The sequence below is a fragment of the Rhinolophus sinicus genome, linkage group LG04 (genome assembly GCF_036562045.2).
Source record: "Rhinolophus sinicus isolate RSC01 linkage group LG04, ASM3656204v1, whole genome shotgun sequence".
NCBI classification, from domain to species: domain Eukaryota; kingdom Metazoa; phylum Chordata; class Mammalia; order Chiroptera; family Rhinolophidae; genus Rhinolophus; species Rhinolophus sinicus.
The window spans coordinates 95,874,492-95,893,420 of NC_133754.1; the positions used below are offsets into that span (position 1 = coordinate 95,874,492).

The 18,929-nt window shown below is 33.7% G+C and overlaps 1 protein-coding gene across 5 annotated transcripts in view; it reads right to left on the reverse strand.

The window, feature by feature from the left end:
- Nucleotides 1–18,929, reverse strand: part of PDS5B (PDS5 cohesin associated factor B) — a 160,236-nt gene that overhangs the window by 31,847 nt on the left and 109,460 nt on the right. For all 5 annotated transcript variants that reach the window (XM_019736562.2, XM_019736559.2, XM_019736558.2 and 2 more), the window contains exons 20-21: nucleotides 13,565–13,688; nucleotides 10,724–10,882 (exon numbers count right to left, since the gene is read on the reverse strand). In XM_019736562.2, the coding sequence (XP_019592121.1) occupies nucleotides 10,724–10,882; nucleotides 13,565–13,688 (283 nt within the window). The remainder of the gene's footprint in view (nucleotides 1–10,723; nucleotides 10,883–13,564; nucleotides 13,689–18,929) is intronic.

The window sequence follows — 18,929 nt, forward strand, 5'->3', positions numbered from 1 at the left end:
AAATAAATTTTAACAACCATTTAAAAAAATAACTCGACAATAAAATTAAAAGTTAAATACAGAAGGTGCCAAAAAAATGTATACACATTTTAAGCAAAGAAAACTGTATTAAAATTGTAATACTCAATATATACCGATAACAAAAGATGAATACAAGTCACGTTTGACTTCTGCAATGACAAGAGGCGCTCAAAGTGGTTCCCATCACCGTCCAGACACTTCTGATTACTGCGAACTGCTGCTTGAGCAACAATGACCAAAGTGTCCACTAGTACACATTTTTTTGGCACCTCGTATACGTGTGATTCATCAATTTCACTTGTATGAATACAACCTAGAGAATTTCTTGCTAAGATGTATCAGGAGGCCTCTATAAGAATAGGAGGGAGCACTGTTCAAAACAGGAAAGAACAGGAAATATTCCAAATGTCCATTAAGAGGATAAATTATGAGTTATTTTGCACTATGATATAATACAGAGTAATGAATGAATGAACTAGTTGGAGTTGGATAGCAAGGATTATTCTAAGAAACAAATGTGTTATAACAAAAGCAAGTCACCCAAGGATACATATGGTATAAACTTTCATAAACCTCAAGAACAAGCAAAACTAAACGAGTACCCTGTTTAGAGAGATATATGTGGTAAAGGGTGTTTTGTTTTAGTTAGGGAATAATAAACCCAGGAAAGAAACAGGAAGAACCATTTGGTGAGTAATAAAACCAGGAACTAACAGTCATGAGTGTTCACGGTATTATTGTAAAACAAGTTATACAAACGTTACATACATATATTCCTTTGTACATATCAAATATTACATAAAATAGGACAAATTAATGGGTTAAAAGAGGTGAAAGTGAGATCTGTTTCTGACAAGAGCTGAGTAGGTTGTCTTAGACCTATTTTCCCACTGGAGCAAACGGGAAAGCTGGACAAAATAAGTTTTAAAATTCAATTTGAAGGCAACAGAGAGCTACCAAAGCAGTGAGAATTCACAGGGCAAAGTTTCAAAAGAGGCAAGAAGTCGAGAGATTTAAGTTTGGTGCTAGGACTGTTTTTCTCATATACGTGATAGCTTATTCTCAAAGTGAAAAAGGCTGAGAGGTTGGGAGATGCATTCATCACTGTCACAGAGCTAGGAGGGAAAAAGAAACTGGGATTCTGGGACCAATAAAGAATAGAGTCCCTGTTAAACACCCCAAACTTCTGGATAGATGTAACCAAATACACGCTAAATATAAAGATGACCAGAAAAAGAATGAGCCTGTCAAAAACTGAAGCCCAGCTTCTAAACATTGCGTTTTTTTAAATTATTAGTTTCAGGTGTACAAAACAATGTACTAGACATTTATACCCCTCACAGTGATAACCCTCCTCCCCCAATCTACTACCCCTCTGACATCATACATAGCTGTCACAATTCTACTGACTCTATTCCCTATGCTGTACTCCACATCCTGTGACTATATATGTATTTTTTTTGTGTGTGTGTATGTATGTGTGTATATATATATATATGTATGTATTAAATTAAGTTGACAGCTGAAGAGCTTCAGGTGGTACAGTGCAGTCGTCAGGCATCTACACTGTCCATGAAGTGGTCTCCCTAATAAGACAAGTGCCCAACTGACACCCTACAAAACATTATTGATTATATTCCCCAAACTGTCTTTCGTATCCGTATCCCAGTAGCAATATTCTTGATTGAATAAAGATGATCTGAAAATAGCTCAACTGCCTGTCAGAGGTAAAAATACATCCTCTCTGGAATTATAAAACCATCCAGAGCTTCAAATTATCTCTACAATTTTTGTAAACAAAGTCTACCATTCAATCAAAAATAACATGTGTGCAAGACAAGATGACTAAATATCAAGAGAAAAAAAAGCCAGAGGAAATCCAGACACCGAGGCTAAGACATAAACTGTAACATAATTAAAGATGTTCAAGAATTAAATGACAATATAAAACATTCTGGCAGCGAACTACAAGCTATATTAAAAACTATAAGGAAATCACAGAATTGAAATATAGAAGTGCAATTAAGAATTCAATGCATGGGCTTAACAAAAGGTTAGACAAATCTGAAGACAATTAGTGAACTCAAAGACAGGTCAGAAGACAACAAAAACTGAAGTATGAGCAGGCAGAAAAGTATGTCAGACAGCTGGGTCACAGAAAAAAGAATTGTATGTTTACAGTGTGTAATTAGAATTGCAGTAAGATAGAAGAGAATATGAAACAAATAGTATTTGAAGAAATGCCTGAAAGTTATTCAAAATTTATTTAAGACAAAAAAGCTACACATTCGAGAAGAGCTATCAGCCCCAAGTTAGGATAAATATAAAGAAAAGCACATCCACACACATTATATAGTAAAACTGGAAACCAATGAATAGAAAAGATTAAAATTATTCACAGCAAAAAGAAAACCTTTGAAGGAACAAGATTGTCAGCTGACTTCAAGAGAAAAGATAAAAAAAATGGAAGATAATGGAATAATATCTACAAATTATTGACAGGAAGAAATGTACCAGTCTAGAATTCTAAACCTGGAGAAAAAAATATCCTTTGAAAAAATGAAGGCAAAATAAAGGCATTTTCAGACAAAAATAAAGAATTCATTGGCAATAATCCACACTAAAAGAAATACTACTTTAATTCTTTGGGTAAAAAGAAAATCATCACACAGACTAAAAGAAAGAAAAACAAGAGAAAGGGGAAAATATGTTGGTAAATGTAAATAAATATTAACTGTATAAAATAACAATGGTAATGGTCCTGTTTGAACAAGAACAGAAAGCATCAAGGAATAAAGGGAATTAATGTATTCTAAGGTTCCTGAGAATACTGTAGCTGCTGTCCTGAAAGTTTAAAACAGACATATTGATACTGGTCTTCAACAAGTCAATGGAGCATGTTGTAATCTCCAGGGCAACTGGAGGAAGCCATAAAACAAGCCAGAAAAGGGGGGGGGGGTGGAGGATAATATAAGAAAGAAGAGGAAAACGAATATGTAACTAAGAAAACAAACTGAAAATTAAAATCAGATGGCAAATTAACCCAAATCACTATTTACATTACATGTAAACAGACTATTCTAATTAAAAGATGAAGTTGACAGAATGTATACCAGAACTGGGTTCACTGTATTGTTCTATATATGCCATTTAAATAACGTTTTCGAGTCCTCTATTAGTTACTATTAGTCCATCTTTCTCCTGAAATAGGGAATGAGATAAAAATGTTTGCTATCACCACTTCGTTTTGAATGTCATGGACAAGGAATGAGGAAGAAATAAAAAGCATTAAGAATGGAAAAGAAAAAACAAAGCTATCATTATAACAAATGATATGATTGTTAAAAGGAGAAAACCCAAAAGAATACAAAAATTAACAGATATGAAAAATTCTATTAACGAGATTCTGGAGTACAAAGTCAATATAAAAAAGAAATAACTTTATATGCCAACAATAAGCAATTAGGAAATAAATAAAAATTATAGTATTACAATAGCATCAAAAAACATAAAATGCCTAGGAACATAAGATAAGCTAGACCTCTACACAAAAATTTAAGAAACATTACCCAGAGAAATTAAATACTATTTAAGACATATACCATCTCCATGAAATGGAAAGCTCAGGATTATAATACCATGTTCATGGAATGGAAGGTAGTATTAAAATGATGAATATTATCTCCAAATTTATAATTCAACACAATCCCTATCAAAATTACAGCCAGGTGTGTGTATATGTTGGGATAGAGAAGCTGATTCTAAAATGTAGATAGAAATGTAAAAAGCTAAAAGCGAAAACAATACTGCAGATGATGATGATGATGAAGTACTAGCACTAGCAGCAGCAGCAGCAGCAGTAAGGACAGTTGGAAGACTTAGGCTACCAGTTATCAAAACCTGTTGCAATAATTAGGACAGTATGAAACATACCATGTTTCCCCGAAAATAAGACCTAGCTGGATAATCAGCTCTAATGAGTCTTTTGGAGCAAAAATTAGTGTAAGACCTGGTCTTATTTTACTGTAAGACCAGGTATAATATAATATAATATAATATAATATAATATAATATAATATAATATAATATAATATAATATAATATAATATAATATAATATAATATAATATAATATAATATAATATAATATAATATAATACCGGGTTTTATATTAATTTTTGCTCCAAAAGACACACTAGAGTTGATTGTCAAGCTAGGTCTTATTTTCGGGAAAACAGGCTAGTAAACTAGAATATATACATATGATTTAAAACAAAAGTAATAGTAAAAAGCAGTAGGGAATCTTCACAACCTTGAATTTGGCAATGCATTCTTAGATGTGGAATGAAAAGCACAAGCAACAAAAGAAAAAAAATAGATAAACTAGACTTCAAAAATATGAAACTTTTGTGCATGAAAAGATTATCGAGAAAGTGAAACCATCAACAAAATGAAAAGGCAACCCACCAAATGGGAGAAAATACCTGCAAATAATGTATCTCACAAAAGATTAATATCCAAAATACATAAAGAACACATATAGCTAGCTCGACGGCAAAAGAACAATCTGATTAAAAAATGGGTAAGGATCTCAAAAGACATTTTTCCAAAGAAGACAAACACATGGCCAATACCTACGTGAAAAGGTGCACAACATCACTAATGATCAGGAAAATGCAAATCAAAACTACAATGAGGTATCACCTCACACTTGTTAATGACTTATCAAAAAGACAAGAAATATGTGTTGGTGAGAATGTAGAGAAAAGGGAACTCTTGTACATTGTTGGTGGGAATGTAAATTGGTAAAACCACTATGGAAAATATGTAGAGGTTCCTCAAAAGATTGAAAATAGAACTACCATACGATACAGCAATTCCACTTCTGGGTATTTATCCGAAGGAAACACAAACACTAAGTTGAAAAGATATCTGTACTCCCATGTTCACTGCAGCATCATTTACAATAGCCAAGACATGGAAATAACCTAGGTGTCCATCGATGGATGACTGTATAAGAAAGCAGTGGTACATATACACAATGGACTCAGCCATAAAAAGGAAATCTTACTATTTGCTACAACACGGATGGACCTAGAGGGTATTAAGTTAAATGAAATCAGACAGAGAAGGGCAAATACTGTATGATCCTTTTTACATGTGTAATCTAAAAAACAAAAAACAAAACCAAAATAAATACAACAAACCAAAACTCACAGACACAGAGAACAGACTGGTAGCTGCCAGAGTAGGAGTGGGGGATGGGTGAAGGGGGTCAAAAGGTACAAACTTCCAGTTATAAAATAAGTAAGTCATGGAATGTAATGCGCAGCATGGTGACTATAGTTAGTAATAGTGTACTGTATTTTTTAAAGTTGCTAATAGAGCAGATCTTGTAAGTTCTCGTCACAGGAAAATAAATTTATAACTATGAATATTATAAATATTATAACGAATATTAACTAGACTTACTGTGGTGATCATTTCACAACATACACGAGGTGTGATAAAAAAATACAGTGAATGTTTAAGTCTAAAAAAATTTATTACAGTAAAAGACACATTGCCATTAATCCCCCTCAAAATACTCTCCCTCTTTTTGAACACACTTATCCCATTGTTCTTGTCATTTTCTGAAGCAGTTCTGGAAGTCCTCTTTTGTGAGTGTCTTTACTTCTTCCTCCATCATAACAATGCTCCGTTGTCACACATCGTTTCTGGAACGGGAATTTGTCAAATAGAAACATTAGGATGTGTCCTCATCCACTTTATTCACCGGATCTGGCAACGTCCAACTTCTGGCTCTTCCCCAAAGTCAAAATGATTCAGGACATCGAGGCAGCCACAACAGCGCAATTAAAGACACTCACGAAAGAGGACTTCCAGAACTGCTTCAGAAAGTGGCAAGCATGATGCGAAAAGTGTGTTTGAAGCGAGGGGGAGTTTTTTGAGGGGGATTAATGGCAATGTGTCTTTCACTGTAATAATTTTTAAAAATTTAAACATTCACCATATTTTTAAAATTATACCTTATACAAATACTGAATCATTGTGTTGGATACCTGAAACTAAAATAATGTTATATGTTAATTTTATCTCAATTAAAAAAAAGAACTTTTAAAAAAGGGAGAAAACCTACAGAGTGAAAGAAAATATTTGCAAATATCTGATAAGGATCTCGTGTCTAGAATATATAAAGGACTATTACAACTCAACAAAAAGACAAACAACACAATTTAAAAAATGAGCAAAGGACCTGAATAGTCATTATTCAGAAACAACAACAAAAATATATATATATAAAATAGCTAATAAGTACATTAGATGATCAACTTCATTGGTCATTAGAGAAATGCAAATCAAAACCACAATGAGATACCACTTCACATTCACTAAGATGGCTATAATCAAATTAACAGAAAATAACAAGTTGGCAAGGACATAAAGAAATTGGAAATTTTATACACTGCTGGTGAGAAGGTAAAATAGTACACCCAATGTGAAAAACAGTTTGGAAGTTCCTCAAAAAGTTAAACAGAGAATTATCATATAACCCAGCAAATCTACTCCTACGTATATGAGATCTAACAAATTCATGAACTCATCCTAGAAAAAGTGCTATATACCTCATTGCTGAATATCACTATAGTCACCTCTGAAGTACTCCTTTTGGGAAGCTATGCACCGATGCCAGCACCTAGCCCACCCTTCAAAGCAATGTTGGAACTCTTTTTCTGGAATGGCCATCAGAGCTGTCGTCGTATTACCCTTGATGTCCTAAATGTCATCAAATGTCTTCCTTTCAATATTTCCTTTATCTTCGGGTAAAGAAAGAAGTCATTGGAGGCCAGATCAGGTGAATAGGGAGGGTGTTCTGATACAGTTATTTGTTTATTGTCTAAAAACTCCCTCACAGACAGTGTCATGTGAGCTGGTGCATTGTCGTGATGCAAGAGCCATGAATTGTTGGAGAAAAGTTCAGGTCGTCTAACTTTTTCATGCAGCCCTTTCAGCACTTCCAAATAGTAAACATGGTTAACTATTTGTCCAGTTGGTACAAATTCATAATGAATAATCCCTCTGATATCAAAAAAGGTTAGAAACAGCATTGCAACAAGTTCGCAAACTTAACTGTCAGACCTCATATACCCCAAAGAACTAAAAGTAGATACTCAAATACTCAAGACACAAAATTCATGGCAGCAGTATTCACAATATCCAAAAGGTGGAAACAACCCAAATGTCCAACCATGAAGGAATGGATCAAGAAATCGTGAGACATACAATAGAATATAATTCAGCCATAAAATAGAATGAAGTACTGAAACATGACACAATAAGGATGAACCTCCAAAACATTATGCTAACTGAAAGGAAGTGGACCAAAACGACACATATGGTATGATTTCATTAATAGGAAATATTCAGAATAGGTAAATCCACTGAGACAGAAAGACTGTTTTTTGCCAGGGGCTGGGGAAACATTTGGGGAATGATTGTTTAATGAAAATGATCTGGAACTAGATAGATGTGGTAGTTGCACAACATTGTGAATATACTAAATATTATTTGAATCGCATACTTTAAAATAATTTTATGTTATGTGAATTTCATGTTATGTGAATTTCAAGTCAGTTTTTGTTTTTAAAAGCAGCAGGGAAGACAGTCTTTTAAATAAATGGTGCTGAGTCAGATGGAAATAAAAATGAATCTTGACAGCTATCTCATACTACATACAAAAATCAATTCCAAGTAGATTATAGAACTAAATGTGAAAATTAAAACAAAAAAGCTTCTAGAGCAACACTGAGAACTCTCTGAGATGGTGAAATGTTCTGTGCTATCCAATACTAGTCATATGCAGCTACTGAGCACTTGAAATGTGTAAATAATTTATAATTATATTTAGATTAAACCTGAAATTTAACTAGCTATATGAGGCTAGTGGCTAGAATATTAGCACAGTTCTAGAAACTAATATAGGGAATACATTCACAACCTTGGACAAGGCAAAAAAGACTTAAACCAGATAAGTGTTAATCAAAAAGAAAAGAACTGATAAAATGGGTTTTATTAAGAATAAGAATTCCTGTTCATCAAAAAACAGCATTAAGGCAGTTTATAAAGCAGGAAGAAAAAACTGCAAAATACACTGTCAATGGAATATATGAAGAAATCTTAGAAGTAAGAGACGGACTGACAATTTAATAGGAAAAGGTAGAAGAGGCTTGAGCAGGTGCTTCACAAAAGAGGAAAGCCAAAATGTCAATACATATATGAAAAGGTGTCCAAGACCATATTATTCGTTACACATTCGCACAGTAGCTAAAATGTTAAAGACCAGCATATCTATTACAGACAAATAATGGTACAACTAGAACTCTCATTCAGCACAAATAGAAATGTAACTGGTATAATCACTTTAAAAAACAATTTGGCAAAATCCACTGAAACTGAATTTATACATACCTTAAGACACAGCAATTATACTAACAGCATAAATGTATACATAGTGCCCAAAATGACATGTAAAAAAATATTCATAACAGCAGTTATTTACATAACACTGGAAATAACCTAAATGTCTAGCAACAGAACAGATATATTATGGTATATGCAAGTGGAATACTACACATCAAGAAAAATGAATGAACCACTGCTATGTGCAACTAAATGGATTAATCTCACAAATACACTATTGAGTGAAGAAAACCAGACACAAAGGATTTACGCTGCATGATTCCACTCACACAAGTTCAAACACACGTAAAACCAATCTATGGGGTTGGAAGTCAGAACAATGGTTACCTTCAGGGGTCGGCAGGGGGTAAAAAGAGGAGAGACACGGAGCTTCTGAGGTGCTGCTGGTAACATCCTATGTCTTTACCTGCATAGTTGGTTAGTCAAAAATGCTAACTTTGTGATAACTTAATGAACCGTACCTTTGTAAAGTGGGTACTTTTCTGGTATGTTTTATCTCTTAGTAAAATTATTTTGTTAAATAAGACAAAACAAAAGCAACCAGTAATCATACTAACAAATCCTGATGGATGTAGCATATTTTATTCATGCAATTCCTTAGTCTTATTAGAGGTCTTTTAGCTATATGGATTCCAAACCAACATTCACGCATGGATGTTTGTGTGAGTCCATAATCTAATGTTGTGAAGTACTGAACATACACTTTAAATGTAGACAGAAATATAAATGATTGTTGTCTCTATATGGAAATGCAAGTAATTTTAAATTTCATTATGTTTGCTTGTTCTTTTCTGATTTTTCAGAATTAAAAAAAAAGTAAGGATGCAGAAAACTTGAAACACATGATTAGCAAACACAACCTAAAGAATATACATAAAATACGGTACTTAGGGGAAGAAACAGTGAGAGACACAGATGAAGATCACAGCCAGGGGAACTAGTGGACCGTGGTAGTAAAGGGTCTAGTCAACTGAAGTTAAACAGCCACAAACCATTAGAGATCTAATATATACAGTATCTTGACAATTATCCCCACAAACTATTTTTCCATAACCAATTAAGTGTTAACAGTATTTAAATATGTTAATACAAAAATAAAGATGAATATGAAACATGGTAATTCAGCTACACATTTCAAGAATTATAACTACATTTTAAGAGAAACTTTACCTCATATTTCTTTTAATTCTCCAAAGAACCTAGTACAGTGCTAAGCATGTAGTGGACACAAAACTGATGGTTACATGTGTCTGCAGTTGTGTATATATAAAAATATACACACATGCATAAAAACTCTACAAGACCATAAGGGGTCAATTCTCCAAGATTCAAATATGTTTTGCCCCAAATACAGTATCCCCCCTTTATCCATCATGGAGTATATGTTTCAAGACCCCAGTGAATGCCTGAAACCACAGATAGTACGAAAACTCATATATACTGTTTTTTCCTACACATACATACCTATAATAAAGTTTAATTTATATATTAGGCAGAGTAAGATATTAACAATAACTCAAAAACAATAAAAACAATATACTATAATAAAAGTTATTACAAAAAAGTGAATGTGGTGTCTCAATCTCTCAAAGAATCTTATTGTGCTGTACATACAGCATGGAGATGCTGCACAAAGGGATGGTTCACATCCCGGGGAGGACGGAGCAAGGCAGCATGATGTTTCCTTCTGCTACTCAGAATGGTGAATGATTTAAAACTTATGAATTGTTTACTTCTGGAATTTTCCATTTAATATTTTCAGACCGTGGTTGACCACAGGTAACTGAAACCGAAGAAAGCGAAAGTGTGGACGAGGGGGGATGACCGTACTCACAAAGTGGAGACGGACAAAATCATTACTTCTGTTTCTCCCGGGGCTCTTTCAATTCTCTATTGTATGTAGGGAAAGGAACGACTACTGTACCTAGAACAAGTTTGTCAGACTTCACATTTTAAAAAATAGAGGTCATTACAAAAATTAAACCCATGTAAAGTTGAAATTGATAGAATCAGGTGATATTTTGTATTTATCTAGGAATGTATTCCAGGTCACACGCCTTGGCTCAACTACAGAGAAGAGACAACATGTTTAAAAGACAGGAAAACCTAAAATAAGGCAGCCAAATAGAAGTGTTATTTATGTCATTTCACTTCTCTCTTTGCTGTATAAAATTTTAGAAGATAACATTTTAAAGAACACAAGTCTGAAAAACACCAATTACCCGATCATTCATGAGAAGGTCTTTCACAATGAAAGTAGCTACCAAAGACTTCAAAGGAGCAGCAAACTGATCAGGAGCAAGGAGGGCAATGTGACCAATGGTGACCAGCGGGGTTATGAGATGCTCCAGGTTGCTCGGATCTAGGCTCTTATGCAGAGGCTGCAAACGAGGAAAGGAGAATGTGTCCAACTCTATAAACACGCAAATAAACTGTTCACACATTTCACCTTCAAATTAAAAAAACTACAAAAGTTGTAATATATACACATGATACAAGTAGTAGCCCAAGCTGACATTTAAACTTCCACAGGTTATTTATGTCTAGAAGGCATCATATTTAGATACTTTCAGTTTTGCCCAAGTCACACTTTAGAGGGAGGTGAAGAAACCCTTCAGCATGGAGAACCATGCTGTCTGAGCCCACACGAGTATGTTAGAGACTGCTAGGGCTCCCCGATGTCCACTTCTGCTCTGCTTTCTGGGCACAGGATGACTACACTAGCAGCTTCCTCTACAGTTAGGTGAGGATACCTGAGTAGTTTCTGGTTAGCAGAATGGAGTGAGAGTGAGGTATGCCATGCCCGCCCCGGGACAGGTATGACCAGTGTGCCTTCTCCACACTCTGTGTTACTCACTGGCAGGCTTAATACCAAGGATCCAGTGGAACTTACTTACAGAGAAGCCACTGGTCCTTAAGAGTGTATGTGCCTAAGCCCCTGAAAGGAATGAAATCCAAACACCCTAGTGGACTTTATTATTATATACATCTTTATGGATTTTTATAGCATCAAATATAAAATACCATAACTAATAAAAGTATTTCATTATTCGGATAGGAAACCCAACCATTTTGCCAAGACAAGAGAATGAGGCTCCTCATATACTCATACGTACAATGATATCGAAAATGGATTGTTATATTTAAATAGGAAAATCAGAAGAGTGACGATAGTATGCTATCACTGGCATCAGGGGAGGAGGACAGAGCATGTGTATTTATATTATTTATATATGAATAAAGTCTCCCCAGAAAAGTACCTTAGAAACTGATGACATTGGTTTCCTCTGGGAAAGGGAACTGAGTAGCTGGGGATATAGGAGTGGGATGCAGGGGAAAAGTTTTTACTATTTTACTATTTGGATACTTGTTTTGTATCTTTTGATTTTGAAGCCAGTCAATATATTAGCTATTAGAACTTCTAATGACACATTTTAATGAAGAATTGATGGTCTATCCTCCCATAATGAACACCAAGAAATCTAGGCTTGAAAAAACAACACAAAACGGTTCTTTCCCAACATATCAGGGCACTATAAGGATTCATTTATTCAAAAGTATATTTAAATGAGTTTACTTCTTGCTATTCTTGATGACTTTCCTTAGTATTTCCATTGCACACTTAAGTGCCAGCTTATTATTTATAGTATAAGCAAAAATCTGACAGTGTAGTTTATTTCAATTAGTTTCTTATGAATGTGACAATTTTCCACAATAAAATCGTTTCTAAAAAAGCAAAATTAATGGCCAGAACCTGGATTAATGGTAACCTCATAAAGGCCAGCTATCTTTATGAAACCTTTTCTCAGAGAGCCAGCCAACCTCGTATGTTATAGGAGGATTACAGGTTAGGTTCTTGTAAAAATGAAAAAAATAACAGAATAGCATCAAATGAAAACAAAAGTACGCTACAAATTCAAGTTAGCACTGTCCTCGTCATTAAAAAGCATGATAAGGAGATTATGAAAAACAAAAGCGTCCCATAAATCAACATGCATTCATTGAAATCATTCTCATCTAGACAAGCATGCTGCAGACACCTCCACCCAAAATACATATGATTTAAAATAAATTATTTGCTATTTACAACAAAGACGCTATTTGATAAATAAGACAACTTTTCTTCCTCCTTTAGGTGTTTAACATAATACATAAAAATGACAAAATAAGAGTAAATGTTTCTAAGACAAAGATCATAGTATTTATGGAAGGTGTCTTCAGCATAATATCCAAATTGTTTTGACTTCATTCAAGGCTCATGAACTAAAATGATAAGTTAGAATTTATAGATTTTTCTGCTTAACTTCTATTTGCAATAAGAATGCTAAAGAGGACGGCTGATTATAATAGACTGTAATAAAATTGCAATGCTTAGAGAGGGTAACAGTAATTTAAAGTGTAGAAAAATAATATAAAATATGTATCAAAAAGATACACTTTAATCTGACAGAATTAGGTCAGTCATTAAAATATCAACTTATTTACTTTTTTTAACCAATTAGTATTGATTTACAATTTAGTATTATCTCATAAAGAGAAATCTAATTTTGAAACCTGCAACCTGACAGAATAATCATTATTACCTACTATCAATAAGTATTTTATATATAATTTCTAATTAAAAATAGTTTTGTAATACTAAATGTACAGATACAAATGCAATGTATAAGGTATAAATATAATGTATAAATATAAGTGTCACAAATATTATGTAATTGAGTCTAAATTTGAGTCAGCATAAACATCTAAATAATCAGGTATTTTCATATTTTAATCATTCATCAATATTAATTATACTGATTCAAATTCTGAAAACACAGCCAGTTCTTGAATGTCATTTTGTTGAGATGCCATAGAAACCCAACTCTTGTTTATATCTATCAGCCTATGATAAAACTGTTTTTGATATACATCATTTCACTGACACTCACAGACCCTACTGACAAAGTTAGGTGAGGACTTACTATATACTAAAAAATAATGCATCTCCAAATGTGAACATTCTGCAAAATCATTATGTTTTTTAACTATAACATGAAACACAAAAATCTTTTTCTCTTTACCTCAAATATCTGTGCAAACTGGGTCTCTTTACTAGAAAATATTGCATGGATACAATGAATAGCATATTTGGCTTGACGAGGGGGTCCTTTTTTAGATTTGTGATGTAAAACAGGAAGCAAAGCTCTAAAAAAAAGAAAAACAATAAATCAGAGAAATCAACATAACTTCCACTAGATACTTTAATGTTTGCATTTTTAAAGTAATGTTTTCTAAGAACAAAAAAAGTCACGTCTACTCACTCATTTTCAATTGTCTGTAATTTTGTTTTATAAATATCTATATTAAAAATATAATCCAAATACAAGTATCTTTTTCCTCCATTTTACTTAACAATTATGAATACAAACAAGAATGATGACCCTTTTCTTCTTTTTAATGTTATTCCCATTAGCCTTTTTTCTTTTATTCTCACTGCTATCACCCCAGCTAATCTTCTGCCACCTTACAAATAAGACCACTCTAAAGGGTCCTAATTGTTCCTTTTTTCTGAAGTTTCTCTTCCTCTTCGATTCCTCTTTTACTTTGTTCCAGAACAACTTACATGAAGGGAAACCTGATTATTTAACAATACAAACTGAGTGCTTACTATGTGCCAGACACTATTAAAAGTCCCAAACCCTTGCCTTCATGCTACTAGCATATCAGGGACAAATGATAATATATAAATTAGCAAGATATGAGTTCTGTCAAATTGTTAACTACTGTAGAGGAAAATAAAGGACAGGGATAAGGAGTGGGAAGGGGTGTGTGAAAGTGTACAAATTTAAATAATGTAGGGTGGTTTATAGAAGATTTCTGATGAACTAGCAGTTGAGCAGAGTTCTGAGGGAGTTAGGGAGTCATGTAGCTATCTGGTGGAAGAACATTCATGAGTCAAATCACTATATTTCACAAAAATTTAACATGAATACTGAATAAAACAGAACCTCTTAGCTCAAATATTATTCAAATATCACAGTGAAAGAAATTTCTAAATCCTCCTCTTAATAAGCCTAATAACAACCCAGTGCCCCAGTACTAAGAATTTAGATACAATAATGATTCACAATAATAAGTCTCACAAAAGATATCAACAGCAAAATATATTAAAAAGACACATGACAAATTGAGGGGAAATTGTGCATTTCACATTAGGGGAACAGGATTAATATCCCTAACATGTGAAGACCATCTACAGATAGAGAATAAAAAGAAAAATGGGCTGGACATAACAGAGTAGGAAGCACTTCAAAAGAAAATACACAAATTACCCTGTGATGTGTGAAAATGTTTACTTTCACTTATTTAAAAAAATACAAATTAAACTACAATGAAAGGACTTCTGCTTCAAATGAGGACAGTATATCTGAGACTGGATTTGCTCTCCCACCTTAAACAAGCAGAAAACAAGATAAATATGTTCAAGGTTTCAGACACTGGACAACAGGCAGCACAGAACCATAATCCCTAAAAGATGGGAAACAAACTAGAAGATGCCCGTATCTGCCCCTACTTAATGCATGGAGGTAACTTTCAGATTATAGTACAAAAAGCAGTAACCCAAATAGAGCCTAGTGGTCGCATGGAGTTGAGACAAAGACGGGAGATCAAGGAGACCAAGGTGGCTATCAATTCTAGGGCAGAGTACCGCAGAGGAGGGAGCGGCAGAGAAAGAGAGCTGGAGTTCTGGAGACCCCAAGAGGGATATTCCCATGTCTTTGGCTAGTGATCTGTGCCACGCATAAGTAAAAGCTACCTGAGACCAGGATATGGATGTTGGAAAGAAGTAGGCTAAAAAATTCCCTAATACACAGGGCTGGTAATAATTCATGTTTCCACCAACCACAGTAGAAATACCTGTAATTTGTAACCAGGAGAAAAGTAACCAATAGAAACAGGTCCAGAAATGGCACAGGAGATGGAATTAGCAAAGACATTAAAACAGCTATTATAAATAGGCTCCATATGCTCAAGAAGGTAAGAAGGAAACATGAACATGATCATCACAGATATAAAAAAGACCCAACTATAAAAAAGACCCAACTGGAACTACTACCTATAAAAAATACGACACCTCAAATGAAAAATATACTGATCACAGTAAAAGCAGATTATATAGTACAGGAGAAAAGATCAGCAAACTTGATAACATAACAATAGGAACTATGAAAAATAAAAACAACAGAAAAAGGACAGAAAATAAAAGACAACAGAGCACCAGTGACCTGTAAGACAATATTGAGTAGTCAAAGATATATGTAATTGGAGTCCCAGAAAACAAGGAGGTGGAGAGAGAAGAACAAAAAATAGTATTTGAAAAAATAATAGCCAAAATTTTTCTAAATCTGAGGGCAATAAACCCACAGTCCCAAGAATCTCTATAAATCTCAAGCAGAAGAAACAGAAAGCAAACCAGGACAAGGTGTATGTATCATTAATTTGGTAAAAACGATAGAAAAACAATCTTCAAAACAGTCAGAAATGAAGACACGTAACATACACAGGAACAAATAATGAACACTTTTCATCAGAAACTATGCAACCCAGAAAATAATGGAATAATATATTTCAGGTACTAAAATAAACAGATTTCTCAACCTAAAATTCTATTCCAAGCAAAAATACTTCTCAAGAATTAAGGCAAAATACAGATTTTTTTCAGACCAAGAAAAGCTGAAATAATTATAAGCAAAACTATAAGAAATATTAAAGTTCAAAAATAAAAAAGATACCAGATGAAAATATGGCTAGATATCCAAAAAATGAAGTTACAGAAATGGTAAATACGCATGTACAAATATAACAAATCTGTCAGTGTTAATCTGAGATATATCAAACTATTTAGAACAAAAATATTAACAACATATTGTACTGTTTATAACATACAGAAACAAAATATATGACAACAAGAGCACAAAAGCCTGGACGGGGAAGGCATGGAAATACACTGTTGCAAGATTTTTACAATATACATTAAGCAGTATAATTTTATTTGAATGTAGATAAGCCAATAGTGGAGATACTAAAACAAAATAATTAAAAATACTCAATTAATCCCAAAGTGAGCAGAAATAGAAGGAAAGGGGAACACAGAAAAGATGAAACGAAAACAAATATCAAGATGGTAACTTTAAAACCAACTATAATCAATAATTACATTAAATGTAAATGGTCTAACTATTCCAATTGACAGTTTCTCAAATTGTATTAAAACAACAACAAACCAACAAAAACAAAACAAAGACCAAACAACAGGATATTTACAAGAAATTCATTTCAAATATTAAGTTCCAGGAAGATTCAATGCTAAAAAATAAAAAGAACATGCCTCACAATCACTAATATTAAGCGGTTATACTACTCTGAGACAAAGACTACAGAACAAGGAAAATGACCAGGGACAAAGAGACACATTTTATAACAACACAGTCTGTCAACAAGGCTATGGGCAATCAGGTGCGTTCATATACCGCCAGTGGGAGTGCAAAATGGTATACCCACTATGGCGGGGAATGTAGGCACATCTAGCAAAATTATACATGCATTTCCTCTATGATAGATCCACAGTAAACATTTAAATATGGTATCACTGCCAGTATATGTAAAAGAAAAAGGCAAGGTGAAGGAGTGTGTGTATATTGTACTTCATCATTTATCTATCAAAAGGGGTATATGAACACATACATTTACATAAATATATACACACTTTGAACACTTCCAGACAGACATGTAGAAGAACTTTTTTTAAAGTTTATCTTATCTATAGGTGAGAAAGAATAGGGTAAAGAGTTGAAAAATCGCTAAGTTTTTGAGAATATTATCTTGCTTTTAGACTTGTCTTTAAGACCTGTGGATACTTCATATAAGTAAGAAATAAAATAAAACTTTAAGAGTAACCTCTTAAAAAGTAAATGAACAAGTGTGTATTTTTATTCCACTACACAAAGAAGAATCATTCCAAGTAACTTTAAAACACAGGAATTTGACTGTGAATCCTTAATGTGATATACCTTAACTACAAATGAGAACTACCTACACAAATAAACAACTGTTTTTTGAAATAACTTTGGTGGCGCTACTCCTATTCTGAGACTGCTATATATTTATTATGGAATAATTCAAATTGACTTATTATGTAGTATCATAGTTTAATCATCCTGTGATCTCACTCAGCATGGGGAAAAAAGATACAAATGTAAAATTGACAACGTTCAATAAAAACTCTGTAGTCCTGAATTTGAACTGGAATAATCAATATAAACACTCAATGCATTTTATATTCCAAAACACTTTCCTCAGCTGTGTCCACTGTACCTGCCTAGAAAAATGACACACACATTAGCAATTAGTGCTCCACAGGACTCACACGGATTTCTTTATAACATTCCCATTAAAAGGAATTGAGGTGCCTTGGAGAAATGTCTAATTTCAGGTCTGGGGCACGATGTGCACAAGATGGGCCTGGAACATCTTGTCGTATCAGATTGCAAAGAAATTACAAAGATTAGCGGAGTTGTTCAAAAGGACTCCGGGGTCAATCTGAGCAGGCTCCTGGGCAGATGGGACCATCTGACTTGAGCAGCAATGAGAGTGATCACTGCAACTGACTGAAACAAATCCATGTAAATCCATGCGTTTATAATGATATTTTTCAAAGACATTGTTAATTGGTCATTTTTTGGAGAATGCTAGTTAAGTCACTCTTTACTTTGAACTCTGTTCAATAGCATACAAGAACCAAGCATTTATCCTGCCTTTCCTAAATAAATGTAACACTGGAAAACCAAAGAAGAGATGAGAAATTCCTCTTTATAGAAGTATTCAGCTAACAAGTGATGAAGGAATGACAGAATAGAGTATCACCACTGATTACTAAGTATTATCAGCTGCTAACATCAACAGAGAAATAACCAGATATCATGGGCCTCCTGATAGAAGAGCTTACTACCACCTATAAAGTGCTCCTGTAACAAAAAAGTTGGACGAGAATCCCATCAGGTCTCTGGATTCAACTATCCCATTACAGAAAATACAAAGAACAGGTAAAGTATGCCAAAGTCATACAATTAGCAAAAATGCATCTTTGTGAAATTACAAGTGAAACAACCTGGCTTCTTTATCAAACACAAAAAGAGAAAGAGAACTGGAGGGGGAGACTAAAAGAGACAAGGCACTTAGGAGACATAACAACCAGTCACAATGTGAAACCCTTACTTGGATCCTGATTCAAAAAAACAAAGTGTTAAAAAAATTACTACATTTTTGAGAAAACTAATTCAGTATTATTATTAGGGTGGTGCAAAAGTAATTGCAGTTTAAAAGGTTAAAAACCCCAATTACTTTTGCACCAACCTTATAACATTAAGCAACTACTGTTAACTGTGT